The sequence below is a fragment of the Nestor notabilis genome, unplaced genomic scaffold (assembly GCF_000696875.1).
Source record: "Nestor notabilis isolate BGI_N333 unplaced genomic scaffold, ASM69687v1 scaffold13239, whole genome shotgun sequence".
NCBI classification, from domain to species: Eukaryota; Metazoa; Chordata; class Aves; order Psittaciformes; family Psittacidae; genus Nestor; species Nestor notabilis.
Window position 1 is genome coordinate 17,284 of NW_009942475.1, and position 17,843 is coordinate 35,126.

The window sequence follows — 17,843 nt, forward strand, 5'->3', positions numbered from 1 at the left end:
AGTTTTTAGGAGCTCCTTGAAGATGCATTTATTAATACCTTTTTGAGCCTTCAGCTGAAGTTATCATGCAGCTGTTCTATTAGGAGGTCCTGGCAACCACTGAATTGAAGGTAAAACATCTCAGCAGTCTCAACTAGTGGTTTGTCTTGGCAAATACTACCTTTATTTATGAAATATTAATTAATGAAGAGTCCTTATATTCCAAATCTTAATTCCTTGTTGAGAGTTTAACTCTCTTCTGTACTTCAGGTAAGCAGAAGCATCTTCCTAATGGATTAACATGATACAGGCCTAAAAGTGGCTTTTCATAAAGATGTAGGTGGTGCTTTTTATGAAACATTTAAAATAAGCAAAGAAAACACTCAGATCTTCCCTATTCCAGGGAAGTGCCTAGGCAGTGTTCAACATTTATAGGCACCCATCCAAGGCTAGATACAAGAATAAATGTATTATGCTACTAAACCAAAGCTTTTTCTCTTTGTCTTGGTTTCAAAACCAGCAGTCTTTGCTATGTTTTGTATTTGCCTGCACTTTGAGGTTCCAGGTATTCCTATTTTTCTTTACATTTCCATCACGCACCACTGCCAGGAGTTCCCAATCTTTTTATACATGGTGACTCAACTGGGGAAATCCTATGCCTGAAGAGAACTGTAACCAGGCCAGAGAGCTGCCGAGGCCTCAAGTACCTCATCTGTTTTTTCTAGGAAGCCTTGATGTTTTTAAAGGAGAAAAACTTGGGTGTAACTGCAGTTTTCCTCTGAAAACTGTTTTTTCCTTTGAAGAATACTTTGGGAAACAAATTGCCCATCTCCAAAACGGACACTGCCCAAAAAGCAGTCAGCAGAGAGTGAGGTACCACCTCCTCCCAGGCACTGTTGGTTTCAGTCTCCCTAATTTGGGGGATTTCCTGCATAAACAGTACTTGGGAAAAGTTAGGACTGGGTTTCAGGTAACTCTGTGCTACCTGCATCCAGGTGAGCAAAGCTGTAGTGTCCAATGTAAAAACAGTTAAAAAATTAAATAAATCTGGCTTGAGGGAGGGTTGTTTTTAATGAAAACATTTTAATCTATTGCAGAATGTATATGTGATGTACTTGCCGACTACTCCCTTTGCACATGTTACACTGTTTTCCTTAATTGTTTTAAAAAGACTTAGTATCAATACAGTAGCTTACCAAAATCCTTTTATCCACAGAGGAGATTAAAATAAGGCGAGAGATTGAACCAACACTACCTGTTCAGAGTGTTTAAAGTTGATTCAAAGTAACAGTATCCTTTGGCAGATCAACATGATCCAAATGTTCAACAGAAATCACTTTGCAACCAAGCTCTAATACTGTGCAGTGCTCAGTAACCAGCTGCTGACAGCGGAGCTGCTTCTTCCTCGTCCCAACTTGAAAAGTTAATTATCCAAGGTTGGAGGCCAGTCAACATCAACAGACTGAAATGCAGGGGAAAAAAATAAAGGCAAAATCAACACACTTGGTATTTTACATATATAAAGAGATTCAGTAGCACGCTCTGTTAGCACACTCAGTAGCACTAGGTTAATAGTGGAAAGAAACAGTAAATAAGTGACACTAAGATATGAGATACGGGACAAGACAAGCAGGAGTGGCTTGAAATAGCCACCTCTTTCTCGTGGCTTTGTGTGTGTCTGTAGAGAGCTTTAGGAGCTGGGCTTTCTTCATAAAGCAGAAGCACAATTCCTTATACTATTACTATCCAGCATCATTTGATGTTTGGCTGTGTTTATAAAGTGTCCAGAACTGTTTATTAGAAACATGAACTATCTCCAGCTTCTACACATCCTGCAGATGGGTCGTGATGATGTGAAAACAAACAACTTATTGACTGATGCCACAGAAATACTCAGGTATTGGGCAGTGCAATCAAGGCTCAAGTAGAGAACCATTGCCTGTCCCCAAATCTGCCTCCTGAGTAAGGAGAACTAGTCTAAGAGAATAAGCTGTCATGCGTTATATGCAAGAGTCATCTAGACAACATTATGAACAGTTATCCTGACTGTTAGTCAAAAGGGACAACACATGCCTGACACTTTATTAGAGGCAAATGTCGTAATTACAACAACTTGAATTATGTCTTGCTTCCCTGAGGCTACATCTCCCAAGTTCCTTTGGGCATCAACTTGTTGCTCACCCTCTTCCAAAAGCAGTACGCCCAACGCTTCCACAGTATCACCATTTGCAATCACAAAGCAGGGATCGCCCTACAGCACATTAAACACCTTGGGTCCAAGACTGCCTACATTAATCATACCTACTCCTCAGCTAATCTACAACTTCATCAAAGGACTAGGCTCTTAGGCTGAGCTAAAATGATGACTAATTATTTTCAAGTCCCTAAACATCTTTCATAGTTATGTCCAATAGCTGCAGTGACACCTATCCGTATGAAAGTGATACTTATCCTGAGCCTCATCACGTGTTCCTGCTTTCCATACTAACTCAGGTGCCCTCTGCAAGCTCTCCTTCTGTATTATCCTATTAAAAGACATGCAGAAAACTGCAAGGCTCTTCTGTAAAATGTAACTAACACACAGGAAGCTTTCTTGAAGCACACGAGAACAAGCATGCTAAGCAGTGGCTATCTGAAATGAAAGCGCGTGTTTTAAATGAACCTTGCTAAACCATGAGGTTAAGTATTAAATCCGTATCTCTACATGCATTCTTTTAGCCAAAACAAATTCTGGCTTTTCATCTGACTCCAGCAAGTGAGCAGATACAATTTTTTGCTGTGTTTGAACCAGCAGTGAAAAAGGAACTCAAATCTCTCCTGTTTTTCAATTTGAATGGAAGTGATGTGCTACATGTTACATTGCTAAGCTCTGTTCCAAAGGGTGCTGTCATAAGTGTCATCGATTCATGGTATGTCCTCCCATCCCTCCCTGCATGAATTCAGCAAAGGAAGCCTGTCCTGTGTGTCAGCAGGCTACAAACCACTATTTTTGCATTAATACCAATTTTTCTATTAACTGTGGTAAGGAAGGTTGATTTGGATAGAGTAATTCCACTGAAAGCATCTCACAAATGCAACGACTTGACCCATTTCCAGGAAAGATGAAGAGCAGACAACTTACTTCTACATCCAGCTCCAGAATGTCAGCAGTTCTGTTCAGTAGGGAGCCAATATTGGGCTTTGTTCTTCCAAAGTCTCCATGCACGAATTCTTTAATGTAGCTAGAAATACTGGCTAAGGAAAGGTGTATCTTACCATAAAGAAATCAAAATAGTGTCTTTTTCTACTCCTAAATCCATTTGCGGTGATGAACTTCCTGTTAATCCCGTATCCATCTTTAAAAGACTTCCTAATTCTTGGCTTCTGACTCCTATGCTAAAGTCTGCACTATGGACCTGCATTTTCTGTTTCATTCCAAAGTGAGTGGTGACTTTATGACAAAACCTGTTAATTTGTAAGTAGCAGCAATCTGCAGTGCATTAAATATTGTGGAAAAGCTTATTTTCCAAGGCGAAAAGTTTTCAGTTAAAGTAGAAAAAACTTAAATGAATCTATCTTTAAGCAGTACACTTTTATAGTTATCACATACTTCAAAACTAACAGAGTGGTCATCACAAAAATACACACACATGGAGGCAGTGTTGTTGAATGAACGCCTGAATGTGAAATTCTGACATAAAAGCAAAGGTTAAGCAGCAACATATGACTGCTGAAGAGCAGGGACTTAGAAACACGGCAGTGATTAAAGCAGGAAACTTCCCATTACCCAAATGACTCTCATCAGCCAGCTGTAAGCATTGTGTAACAGCTTCTAAGGATACGTTCCTGCTTGAGTCTTCAGGTGGAGGCGAAAATGATGCTCGTCTATGTACTCAGATCTCATGGTGTGAATGATGCGACATCTCACAGCCAGAGGCCTCCTGTGAAGAACCCGCAGAGGTGTCTTCTGGTCAAGTTTTAACTCCTGTTACAGGAGGTAACAGAATAAATGAGGAAGGAAATGTGCAACATACAACACAGATTCTAAGAGTCACGGGTATTGTTAAGCAATCACATGTCTTTTATATTGTATTATGGTAGTTGAGTAATCTTGAGGCAAGGCTAATTCTTGCTGTGTTTATCAAAGGAGCTAAGGGCAGCCATCTCAAAGGCTAAATGAGAAGGCCTCATATGAGCACAAACTAATGGAATCACAAATACAGAGGAATAACCTTGAAATCTCCATAGTCCTTTGCTGGAATGACTCCAGGATTTGGAAGCTCACTGAGAGCCTCAGGGCAATCAAAAAACTAAAAAATCCCACCCACAAAATGCTTTGTCTAAACTACAGCCAACCCCCTAGAAATAAAAGTGAGGAAAAAAAACCCTAAATGAGATTAGATCTCAGAACAGTCTTTTCATTCCCCACCCCCTTTCCCAAATGAGACGCAGCAGTCTGAAAGGCAACTTCTCAGGGAGTCGGCATGCTAAGAGCTTCACAACAGTTGTCTCCCTGAACTGTAATGGCTCAAGCCCTCGCCTTGAGAATGATTTCATGGCCAAGACTCATAGGAAATGGTGCAAGACAACAAAAACTGAAGAGCCTTATCCATCAGCAGCATCTCCCTGACCAGCACTCGGAGAAAGTTCTCATTGACCCAGCATGCTTCTTACACTGAGCACTTCATAAGGCCTCTTTGCATTATTTACCATAGACATCTCAAACGCCCTATTGCTGCAGCTGTGGAAGAATGACTTTAGAGCTTGCAGAATAAAAAGACCTTCTCTGCTCCTTGAACTGCTGCAAAACACTATCTAAGGTAAAGAAAGGGGTGCAGGTGCCAGATTTCCCCCTCTCCCATTTGCTAATTTTAATGTTTGGTCTACAGGAAGGTCAACATTATACAGTAATGTGTTGGCTTGGCTAAAAGCCAGCCAGCTGTATTGCTAGGACGACAATGGGGAAGTCAGGAAGGGTGAGAAGGGAGGTAGCAAAAGAAACCCTGATGGTAAAAAAATCAAACCCAGAGAAAGAGATATGTCCATGGGTGCACATACATAAACACTCCCCTAGGGCAGCAGGATAGGTACTACATAAATTAGCAAAAAGAGCTACCTTGATATCATCTAGAAATGCAATATCTTCTTTCTGTATTGCTTTGTCTGTCCATATTAAGGCACTGTAGGTCTTTGTCTTTTCCTCTTCACCTTCTTTCATACGACCAATTGCCTCTCTAAACAAAAGAAATTAATTACTCCCATAATATAAGCATAATTGTATAATGCTGTGAGCAAGACTGCTTGCAAAACTCCCACAGCATCACTTTGAAATCCCTTGCCAGTGATAATAAATACTGACCTGGTGACAAGCTGTAAATCTCGAACCTGTATTTTGTCTGAAGAGGTATTAATTGTCTGTGATATTTAAAAAAGAATCAGTTAGAAAAACTGCTCAGTTAGAGCTCAAACACATGTTTTATGAGTTCCAGGAGGAGCAAATGATTTACCTGCTGAAGTCTCTTCATTTCCTCAGCAGTAAAATGTATTCTACGAGGATTCACAAGCTCAATTGCAAAGGGCCTTCCTGGCAACATGCACAGTCATAAAACATAAAAACATGTTGTTCTAAATTAACGTTTGAATTTATGCAGGAAGGTTGGAAGGTGTGAAGATTGTCTGCTGTTATGCAAACAGGGATAGGACTTGCGGGTTTAGGGATGTAGCATCAGATGGAAGGAAAGAAACAAGGGACTTTTTTTTGGCTACTAAACCCCAGTATCAGCAATAAGTGCAAATTAAAACTTCCCAGAAGACATCTTGTACAAGTCTGTGCTAATTAAAAAATAAAATAAGAAAAAAAGTTAATTAGCTTATTTTCTGTCACCTACAGCAATGCCCAGGTGCAAGATGATGTTAAATCCCGCTCCCTCAGCTAAACATCTGTTGCAATGGCTGCACTTTCTGTGCTCAGGGCCACGGATGATCCCCAGTATAAGCAATGCCAAGAACTACACTACAAAGCAGACAGCAACTGAAACACATCATTGTTAATTTTGACTTTTTTTTTCCCCTCCTCCTTTAGCATATTGGAAAGCAACTGACCTTTCTAAAGGACCCAAGTTCAGAAACAAAATAAGGCCTTCCCCTCCCCAGTGACAGTGAGGCAAAGTAGAAGGACTCAACAGAAAACAAGACAGGAATCAGTCCGATACAAATGGCTTAAAAACAGGAATAAAATAAAATCCTCCTAACAAGCTGTGCATTTCTATGCATCTCTGCAGCCAAGAACACTGAAAAAGGGCTTCTCTTTCAGTTGGATTTATGAAATGGTTCAGTCTTTGGGAATAAATACATAAATATCACTAAAATGTTTCTGAGAGAAAATGTCAGAGCATGCCTAGTCACACACTTATGCACTTAGCATTAGATCTATTAGGGTATCTTCAGTTAACTGTTTTGTTTGTTTCTGTGTTTCCCAAGGGATGTTCCAAGCCTTACCATTGCCTAGTGTTCTTACATCCACATCTTCTCTTCCAGAGGAAGAAAAATTAAAGCCTGTAACAGATTTGAACAAGGCAGGTGAGATTTTATTTTACATTTTTAACACTCTCTACAGCTTTTAAAAGGTGAAATATTTTCTTTCTAAAACTTGTTTGCAAATCTACTTCAAAGAGCTGTCTGTATAAACTGAAGCCTGCACTTCAGGAACAAATCTGGGATACTTACTGTTCACTGCATCAGATGTGCAAGTTTCTTGAAGAGCATTCCTAATTCCTTGGCCTGAATGAGATTACAACAACCCTGAAACTGTCCAAAAATAAACCAGTACAATCCTACAGGAATTTCACTTACTAATTGTGTTCATTTCTTATCCAGGTAATTTAAGTTTATAAATAAAATCAAACTGAACTGTCTTCCTCCAAAACACAACTTTTAATCCTAAATATACCCAATGGTTTCCAAGGATATCAGACAGATTTCTGCTGGTCACCTATCTGAAGGAAAGAGAAAGAAAATTCAAGTTCAAACTGAAAAGTAAACTCTGTGTATTTGGGGTTTTTTTTCATCTTTCAAGCTACAAAAATGCATTGTTGGGTATTTAGATTCCTTCAGCATATCCCCTCCACCTTTAAGCTTTGCCTGACTCACTTTGGTATGTCCACATCCTTCTTGTACTGGGGAGCCCAGAACTGGATCCAGTACTCCAGATATGTCTCCCCAGTGCTGAGTAAAAGGCAAATAAAAGGCACCTCCCTTGACCTACTGGCAATGGTCTTTCTACTTGTTTATGTCTCTTCTCAACATTACTGTCCATGTGCTACCACTGCGGTAATTCTGCAAGCTGAAATCAGGTGTTAACATAGTACTGCAACCGTAACATTCACATCATCAGATCAACTGAGGAGCTATTTTAGTAGGATAAAAGACTGCATAAAACAAGGCAGTCATCTATTCACTCACAGATCACAGATAAAAAACGTTTATAAGCTTTGACTTGGAAGGATAAAAGTGGGATAAAGAAACGCAGGTTTTTTTCCATTATACTCTTGTACTAAGTGAGTATCTACTAAGAAAAAATATTCTATTTATGGTGAAAAACCTATAAGGTAAAACATCTTGAAGATACTTACTATCTGCTTTGAATTCTGCCATTAGATGCTCTGAAATCAGTTCTTCCACTGATGATTCCAGCTTCCGCTCCCCATCAATAATCCAGGGAGTCTGAGGTAAATTCCTTGAGTATTTGTTGTATCTTCCTGTAAAAACCAGCTATGTTACCTGCTGTCATTCTAAACCAATGGACAAAAACTCCAGCATTGCACATTTCACCTTCATTGAAGCCTTGTGAAAATAAATTTAGAGGCTTAAATCTGCTGTGCCTTCAAGAATTTCAGACTCCAAGACGGCCAGGTTAAAGGTAGACTTGGAGCATCTACTGCTGCAGATGTGCCTTCAGGTATAACCACAGAAACAAAGTGTACGTAGCCTGACACAACAGGGAATGAACCCCAGGGGTTCAATGCCTAGTCTGAGCCGGCTCTGAATGGAAAAAAATGGAGTTTTAACAGAGCATGGTCTTGAACCAGCCTCCCATGTACCAAACTACTGCCATACATATGCCCGTCCACCAATGCATACATGCCGCAAGAAATTCCCTCACCCTCCTGTATCGAGTAGTTCAGGTTTCAATCCAAGTTCTGCCATTGGCTGAATGTTTAACAAAGGAAATCCAAACTGAAGTGCTTTGGCTCATTACAAGAAAAACCATGTGAGCAAAATGTCTTAATAGTATGAATTTCAAGAACCTTTCAAAGCTGCCATGCAAACAGGTTGCCATCCTCTGACTGATTCCAGTCATAGTCTCGTGTTATGTCCCACTAGCACATCATCTCCCGTGACATGAGGACTGCTATAACCAAAGACCCAGTCTGACATGGATGACCAAGATGAGCTTTCTTATTGACAAGTTTTATAAGAAGTGAAAATACGCACAAAACAAGGAACTCGATCATAAAGAACAATGAGTAACCCCCCTGCACAACAAGTTTCAATCTGAAACCTTGCATATACAAAATAAAGTTCAAAGCAGTTGTGCATATTATACTGTCCCTCTGTCATCTCAATTCTTTTGGTTTTCAGTATCATATTTTCCCATTTCTAACAAGGTTTCCTTCTTGCATTTTGATCTGCAGAAAAACCCACACAAACAAATGGGGAATCTGACTAATACTGTTTCACTGGGGCACATAATGAAAGCACTATGACTAATCACTCAGCTTCACACTGCTAAATTCTCTTTCCATAAAATGGAAAAAGGAAAGAAAATACTATTTTTTTGCCTCTCAACTCCCTATTCTAATTATTTTAGCTTTTGAGCTGAATAAGAATGAGTTAAAAAACCAATAGGTGTTTCTCAGTTTGACAGTATTTCCTGAACCCCTAAAATAAAACTGGGGGGGGAAATGATCACTAAACACCACAGATAAGGTCAAGAGGGCAATACCAACCCTGAAACTGTGATTGCAAATTAAGATCCCATCTCTTTTAATAATAGCAAAATAACTGCTCTGTACTTAACAAAGTCTATTCTGTATTTAATTCTTCAGAAATTAAAGATAACATCCTGCCTGGGGTTTTGTTTGTTTGAGCGAGCTATAAATCACAAAACCAATATTAAATCACAAAACCAATATTAAATCACAAAACCAATATTAAATCACATGTGGAAAGCTAACCTTTGTCTCCCTCTCCACACAGATGAATTGTGATCAAACCATCCAACCAAGCAACCTAAACTAAACCAGTGTGTTCAGAAAAGGCTAAACGACACTGGATATCTTGGATTCATGAAGATGTACATCTAACTGTCTCCTCAGTAATTAAAAACAAGAAACAGGTATGTATTGAACATCAACTAGCCTGCCATTAGAGTATTCACCTTTGCATTTTTTGTTTTCATTTTATATTTTTCTTTATTCAGAATTTGTACCATCCTTTTTAAACACAGCATGCAGGAAGTAAATTGTAGGGTTTAAAGAAAAAAGAAGCTGTTTGCTCACATTTAAATCAGTGGCTGTTTGTACACAGGACTAGGGGAAGGGTAAATACTCTTGCAAGCAGGTAATAAAACAGTTGAATCATCTCAAATCAGGGACAGCAAGTGTTGTTGCAGTACTTGTCTCACTCAATTATTTCAGATGCTATCTTGGTTTCGATGGGGGGAACTGAAAAAGCTAAGCTTTCCAAAATTTAGTCTTTATTAATCCCATTAAGATTGGCAGTTTTGGACAGAATAATATGCAGATAAATCCAAATCAAACCTGCTTCTGGATAAACCCACTCAATGAGGCACAAAGAAAGTTGTTTTACATCTTCACATCATCCTGTGCTGTCTCTAGAAGAGAGAACTCCTCCATCTCTCAAAGCAAAAGAGAAACAACGGAAAGGAAAAGCAGGATATTGCTAAAATATCCAGAAGGGAGTGTGTGCACACTGAGAGCAGCCCAAGTGACATGCTCCCCTCCCATAGCTTCTACCAAAGGAACCCTCCCTTGGCCCATCTGCCTGCAGCTCCCACTCCTCTTCAACCACATTCCACCAGAGACTATCTCCAAGTTTAAATTCACAATGTAAGAGCAGGCAAATAGTTTTGATTTGAGCCTGTTATCTGTAATTTCTAACTTCTGACAAAATCATGTCTTCAGCAAAGGCAAGTTTAATTTCCTCCCCTTTCAAATAAGTCCACTATTAGAAAGAGCAAGATTTGTTTCTTTGCTCCTTATACTTCAGTCAACAAATAGCAAGAATCTTCTGGGTCTCATGGCAGCATTACAAAGGTATATTTAAGACAACACACCAACAAATAAAATGGATCACTTTACCAGCCACAAACACTGCACCGTTATTGCACTGAATTTCCAGAGCAACACAGAGGTTCTTTGGTGAACTTGGGGGACATGGAAAATGCCTGTATAGAAAAAGATTAAAAATATAGTTACACCAGAACATCATGGAGCATCCCCACAGCAATAATGGCATGAAAGATGATGATTTCAGTTAGACAAAAAACAGCTATGGTGTAAACTCAGTATTCACGTGAAAAGGTGGAAGAAGAAATGGATAAACATGAAGCAAATCAAAAGGACTGCATTGCAAATACTTTTGTCAACGTCAGTGAACATTATCAAAGTGGAACACTTCAAAGTGTGTTAATATGATGTACCACACTCTAGCTATAGCAATAATGAAACTAAATACTGCATGAAACTTACCTTCAGGACCTATTACTAAATCTTTTTTGGGAATCAAAGCAAAGATTTGATTTTTGTGCAATTAAGCACAGTGTATTACAGAGAAAATGTCTGTTGATGTCTTCCCACTGCTTGTGATTTTTACCATATTACAGCACTTGGTGTTTTCTTAAAACTCAACTCCTAACATTTTGGAAATATGGGAAAAAGCCTTTCTTGTAAAGAGAAGCTTGCCTTGTAAACTCTAAGGCTCAAAATACAGAAGGAAGTTCCATGATTTCTAAATCTCTTCTGTGGTTTCGGGGACGTACATAAAGATTTTTAAATGTAAATGATTGGCAATACTACAAGAAACTGTTTTCATTTCTAACTGTTCTAAATCCCATGCCAGCCCAGAGATCTGCAGAGCTGTACTGCCAAAAGCACAGAGCAGTCTGCAGCTCTCTGACTCAGTTTCTCCTTCTGAGTTAATCGACCAGTGAGGCACTTTTACTAATGGGATAAAGCCCATCATTTATGTCATGTCCTGTTATATCCATACTCTGTATCTTAAGCATTTTAAGATTACCTCTTAATTAAAAGATCTGGAATGACATTCTATTACCAGAAGAAGAGAAAACACAACACGTTTTACCCAGTAAACTAGAGAATTTAAACAATGTAAAGTTTTTTTATAGCCATCTTACCCCTACTTAGCCACCTAATATTTTCCTTCCCATCCTAACTCTATCAAAAGCACAATACTAAGAACTAGTTTCAGTATATACTTACTTGATAAAATCCTCTTCTTTTATCTTCTCTAGGGCTTTTATAACTGCCATTCTAGTGAAAACAGACTGCACAATGAAATAAAAAAATGAGTCAAGAACTAAGAGAACCTAAGAAAAGATATGCTAAGGAAGGAAAAAACCCTAAAACATACACACTGTGGGATTCGTACAATATAGGGGTTTCACTTGTCTTTTGTGTTTTCTTATACCTCAAAGCAACTCCATGTGAGCAAGAACACACTGTGATCTTGACCCTAATTTTAATAGGGCAAAGAGCAATAGGTAATTTTGCCAGAATCTATTCAAGTAACTTTACTCACAACAGGAAATCAATACAACTAATACAGCTGACAGATTGGAACATAACAGTTATTTAGTCGTAGAACTAAGATTTGCCCCTTTGTTTCTAGAAGACAGGTACAAACTGTAGTATATGTTTCCTCGCTGTTTTTACACAGAAAAAAAAATAACAAGGCTTTCAGCAGGTCTACAGTTACTGCCACACTTCCAACTAAACCTTCTCCAACTCCTTAGAATATTCAACTGTTAACCATGCCTGTTGATTAGCTGAAAGAAATGCTAAGCATATCTCTGGAAACTATCTCATGTCAGAAGATATACATAAGTAAGAACAAAAGAAGTACTGCTTGGGAGCTCAGGTCCACATTTGCAAAACAGATTGAGTCTTAAATCCATGAACATAAACCTAAACCAGCTTCCCCATTCTCAAGAGTTAAGCATATCTAAGCCCCAGCTTTTACCTCAGTGACAGCAGGCAGCTAGTTCTTCCGAAAATAAGACTGTTGAGTAAGTATCTGTTTATGAAGTTCAAAAGTTTGTTCATACTCAGAAGTAAGGGCTCTGAATGGTAGGGCTTGGTAGCTCCTGAATTGTGGAACGCAAGCAACTTCAGGCTCCCAAGCTACATCAATTCACAGGAGTGAACTGATAGTAAAAGTAGTAATAATAGTACACTAGTGGCAGGAGTCACAACTATCAACCACTGTGCATAGCCAGGTACTGCTGTTGATACCTCAAGTGAGGCTAAGGCAGAAAACACAGAATTTAGGTTCCTAGAGCAGGAGAAACAAGTGTTGTAACAGGTGAGGTGGAATCCTACTTTAGGAAGGCTGAGGACAGTAGGTCTCTTGGTCAGCTAAGAGATCAAACCCTATTGCCCAGGGTTTTATCCACTCAGGTCTTGAAATCCTCCAAGGATGGACCCTGCACCCCCTCTTTGCACAACCTGCTCCATTGTCCAGCTGTCCTCGTGGTAAAAATGGCTTTTCATATCTACTCTGAACCTCTCATTTCAACTTATTTCCCTTGTCTCTCATCTTCCACCATGCACTGATGAACAGCATGGCTCCCTGTTCTCAATAACCCCTCTATTGGTAAGAGCTTGAGTTGGGTCCTCCCTGAAGCTTTCTCTTCTCTAAGCTGAAGAAGTCCAGGTTCCTCAGCCTTTCCTCCTAGGGCATGTGCTTCAGTCCCCTGACTTGATGGCCATCTGCTGAATTTCCAATTTAATGATGTCTTCTATTGCAAACTGGATTGGGGATTTGGGCAAAAACCCCTGAAAAGTACTGGGTCACTGTTTGGGACAATTTAAGTCTTTGGTCTAACATGGAGTTCCTGGATGCCTTCAGGATAGCTGGTCTTTCTTCTTGTAAGCATAATTAGAGGTAATAGCACTGCCCTTCTTCATAGAACAGATGAACTGGAAAATCCTTAAAGTAGCAGCACATTTAAATAAGTATCTACAGCAGATGAGACAGAAATCTTCACTCAGAACCCAGTTTTTATACTACTTCTCTGATTAACAGAGCCCTTGAAGTTTCAAGCACAGCTTCTGTATAACCATTAACCTCTGCTGGCTCTTCAGAGTTGGCATTTTTTGCTCTAGATTCCCCTACATGTTGTTGCCTGTGTGGTTTTAACAGCCAGACCCTGCTGGTTTATCTCCTTATTTGGGATTTCCCCCCTTTTAAAGAAAAGCAATGCAGCAACGGGTGAGTTACAACAATACAATCCTTCTAAAAAAGACTTGCATTTCTTGGTCAGGTGGAGCACAGTAGGCAGAATTCCTGGGTCAGATTGCCTCTGTCAAATGTCAGGAGACTCTTCACCAGAAAGAATAAAAGGCCTTGAACAGGCTTCTGACAGAAGTTACTTGCTCTCCCTCTGATCACATCAACTGTCCTACTTACATCAGTTTCTCTCCAACTGGTTTTTTTTTATTCTTAAATGTCCTCTTTTCCATCAATGATTGTGTGTGTGTGCTCAGGGTCTGCAACAAGTGGCAAGGTCCCTTTTCTTCCCTCCCCTCCTCCAGAGGTAGACAGGCTAAAACCATCCTGCATGTATTGTGTCTTTCGCTCAGATCACAGGACATGAAAACTGCAGTGTGATCATTTCCCTTTTGGCTGCAGAATCTCATCTTCACAATGTGACTAACCTGAACTGTTTCACCCACAGAGAGCTTGAGGATCATCGTTTATGCTGCTTTTAATGCATGACAATCAAGTTCCTAGATCTTAAGGGAGGTATTTACAGAGAACATTCCTAAAATTATGGCCTTTAGACAGTCTGGAAAATGAATGAATGACCCAAAGAAAAGTACTAAGCTCTTAGTTTTCCTGAGCAGGGAAGTGTTAAGTGAATAAAGGAGACAACTTTATTTTGAGACAACAGAAAACAGGAGTGATTTCTGATGAAGGAAAAATAGACATTAAACAGTGACTGAATACCCAGATAAGTTCTTCCTTGTAGCTACTGCTGTGAAATTCTGAATGTCAGAAAAGAAATACAACAACGATGAGATCCTACCTGTTTGTTCTTTGCTGGTTTGAAACAGTCTGGACAGGCTGTGGCTCTGTGTAAAGAAATGAAAATTAGCTGGTACTTTTACAGAAGAAGAGATAAATAAACAGACTTAATTACAAGCATAGCATGTACCCAGTCTTTGTACCAGTATGTCTAGTATCTCACTTCCACAGCTTAGCACAGAGCAGATTTTACAATCAACTTTATCCTAAGCCACAAGTGGCAAAAGGTGTATGGTGCCTGATCTAGAGAAAAGTCATGGACAAAGCTGTGTAAGCCTCTTCTGCTCTGACCAACACAAATGTGTCTCAGCTTTGAGATGGGATGAAAAAGCACACAAGGAGTTCAGCTGTCAGCCCTTTCCAATCCTTCTCGACAAAGGTCACGATTAATGTTTAAGTTCAATGCAAGATGTGCTGACATCTTGAAATCTACACTTGCTGTTCTTACACAATGCACACTACAAACGAGAGATTCAAATTGCTGCTTCTGGATAGGAAAATTCATTACTAACCCCAGGTGTTCAATACCATTTGTGTGTTGCCTCTTCAGAAGGAAACTATTGGTTGTTTCACGAAAGTGAAAGCCAAGTCAGTGAAACACTTTTTCTGAGTACTGTAGAGGAAGTTGCTGTTCTATTAGTTGATTTCTATGTATGCAGTTAGAGATGATTTCTAGCCTACAACACAATTTATCATGTCTTGCTGGTGCTTTTCAAACCTTCTGTAACTACTTTAGACTATAAGGAAGCAGGTCTGTCCTCTTGCTATATTTGTACAAGAAACTTGCCTGAGCAAAGCATCATGCAAAGCATCACAAACTCCCTCTTCCACTATTTCAGTATCACCTTACCTTTAAACAGAAATCTCCAAATATAAGCTATCAAGAGCCAATTCAATCTTCCATGTCAAACCCAGCACACCTACCTACACATAACTGTGCAAGAACAGCTTGAGAGATGAGAAATTGCACACCTGGAGGACTTCTCCAAGTTGAAACAAGATCCTACTTTGCCTCCACAAAAAACATGACTGCCATTACTAGAGCATGACAATTGCCAAATTTACCCTATTTGCAAAAGAAATCAAACCACTGCCTCCAAATATGCTCAGAGCCAGCCATTCAGAGGCAGAATGCCTTGACACCTGAGAAGCTACTATGTAATTAAATTAGGTAATATGCTATTACTTCAGAAAAATGTCTATTAAAACCTTAATTGCTCTTTAAGTATGCTACAAAGAGAAGGCAAATAAAGGGATATTGTCAGGTCACATGGAATAAAGCTGAGTAGTTGGAATGTGGAATGGAACTTCTTTACAGCTTTCACCGCTGTAACTACTCCGCTTGGAGCGCTGACATTGGCACCATGACACGCTCCACATGAGTACTTTTGAAATGGCACAAGAAGGATGGGAAGGTGAGCTGAAAATAAGAGCTGAGAGGTTTCAGAGGAAGGAAAAGCACTACAGGAAACAAGAGCTGATCAAGTAAAATGAAATAAATAAGAACAGAAGGGTGCAGGATCCAGAAACACTCGAGTTTTTACAAGATTGCAGGTACCATTATTTAGAATTGTAGTTTGGCCGTAATATTTTCTCCCCCTTTTGCCCAGACCTGAAGACACTGGAAAGAAAAGATGTTCAGCAAACACTAGTAATCCATTCCTCCTAATACCTGGTCTGTCACCAAGCATGCATTCCCTCCATCCCCCAAGCCAAGACAAGTGAAAGATGCCATTGCTGAAAACCAAGGAGGTGGCAGACTGGGCATTCAAACAAAGATTGCAAACTACCAGAATGGGTAAAATCAGGGCAACACGTAAAGGTTGCAAAGGAAATCTAGTATCAAGAAATGATTTCACTATGCAGCAGAGAAGTCTATGCTGAGCCTGTTTCTATGCTAAGATTTAACTTGCAGTAGGAGCACAAGTGATGAAACTGAATCTTTGGTTTTCCAGGAAGTATCAGTAAATGGGAAGAGGGAATCTGATTATCCAGAATACACTACAGAGTTTGAGGAATCAGATTAAATGGCAGCTAAATTCACAGAAATGTTTTGCTTCTTTATAAATAGCAAATAGCCAACTGGGCCAGGCCAAAAAAACATGTGTAGTGACAAGGGAACTTCTGTTTTCATCAAGCAGCTAGATTAGATTAACTCACTTAAAGCCTTCCTGCCCATCCATGGCTCCTAGAAGAGTAGGAAAACCTATGTATGACCTCAAAAGATTTCCCCACCTGCAACTACACGGTTTGAATTTATCTTTATCAATGACACAGCTATATTGAAAAGGGTTGAAATTGAACAACTTACCTGAATGTTCTCCTTCCAGTTAAAATTCTGGATTATTCTGTTTATAGGCTTTAAGGCACAGAATTAACCAGAGATGATGTAACTTTAAGCTCTGCAACTCTATCTGAATATGAGGAAGTTTAGATGCAGAGCCCATTGCAGTTTATAAACACGGCATATTCTCATCTGCAGCAAATCCAAACCAACAATGTTGCACAATATTTAGATAAAGATCTTTTGTTATTTATATAAAAACTTACAGGAAATGGCACTCCTCATCTGTTTCTGGGTGAGCAAAGACCACACTAACTTCAAACAAACTCTAAATTGAAAAAAAAACAGAATAAAAAAGCAGAAGGTAAGAGGTTTTTAAATAAACAGGGAGGATATTCCCAAGCATCCTTATTGTAGGATTAGGAAAACAGTAAAGAGGTAGGCAAAAGAGAAAGTAACCCATTTATTCTACCACAGCTTCTATGTGTGCCATAATAGCATTTGCATTTCTGAAGTAAGCAAAGATTATCTGAGAGCCCTTCAAAACCATGAGTGACCTCCACATCATAGACAGCGGCCCCATTCTGTGCAGGGGGAACTGAGTCAGAGGCAGTGTATGCTCAAAGCCTATTACGGTCACTAAACTTCACAAACCTTCTGGGAGAGCAATGCATAGCACGGAATAAAGATAAAACCCTGTAGTAGTCACCACGGTAAAATTTTGTCAGGGGCTTTGTTTGCAATGACTGGATGGCCCTGGGGCAAAGAAAGGCAACACGTCCTAGTGGAGTGACAGCTAGACCAGAAACTCTAGTGTAATCTCAATTCTACCCCCAATTCCCTCTTTGGCCTTGGGCAAACAACACTCATTACTTCTGTTATTCAGATACCAGGATACCTCAAGAGGGCTATTGAAAAGATTGGCTAATATTCAAGAGCCTTGTAGATAAAGAACACTATACAAGTAACTTTTATGGTACAATGATGTCTGGAGTGGCTCAGTGCCTAAGCACTGTAGAGCTTTTGCTGAGCTGGTATGCAGGAAGTTTGTTTCTTCTTGGATCATCTTCAGGATAACTGAGCATTTCTTTCTTCACTACGACAAAAGGCATGCTTTCAATCAGCACTCCTGGGAAAAGACAAACTGTAATTATAATGAAAGCTGACAAATTAACCTAAAGACTAAATGAGTCTAATCCTGGGGTCAGTCCTATGGCTGAGGACAAGTTAAAACTGCAGACTACCTTGCCCT

General features: G+C 39.5%; 1 protein-coding gene across 1 annotated transcript in view; it reads right to left on the reverse strand.

Annotated features, from left to right (window-relative positions):
- Positions 1 to 1,402: 1,402 nt before the first annotated feature.
- Positions 1,403 to 17,843, reverse strand: part of PUS10 (pseudouridylate synthase 10) — a 29,972-nt gene continuing 13,531 nt past the window's right edge. The window contains exons 6-17 of the mRNA XM_010021423.1: positions 16,858 to 16,919; positions 14,309 to 14,354; positions 11,481 to 11,545; positions 10,341 to 10,426; positions 7,590 to 7,715; positions 6,457 to 6,513; positions 5,466 to 5,542; positions 5,318 to 5,373; positions 5,075 to 5,192; positions 3,801 to 3,943; positions 3,101 to 3,200; positions 1,403 to 1,441 (exon numbers count right to left, since the gene is read on the reverse strand). Of these exons, the coding sequence (XP_010019725.1) occupies positions 1,403 to 1,441; positions 3,101 to 3,200; positions 3,801 to 3,943; positions 5,075 to 5,192; positions 5,318 to 5,373; positions 5,466 to 5,542; positions 6,457 to 6,513; positions 7,590 to 7,715; positions 10,341 to 10,426; positions 11,481 to 11,545; positions 14,309 to 14,354; positions 16,858 to 16,919 (975 nt within the window). The remainder of the gene's footprint in view (positions 1,442 to 3,100; positions 3,201 to 3,800; positions 3,944 to 5,074; positions 5,193 to 5,317; positions 5,374 to 5,465; positions 5,543 to 6,456; positions 6,514 to 7,589; positions 7,716 to 10,340; positions 10,427 to 11,480; positions 11,546 to 14,308; positions 14,355 to 16,857; positions 16,920 to 17,843) is intronic.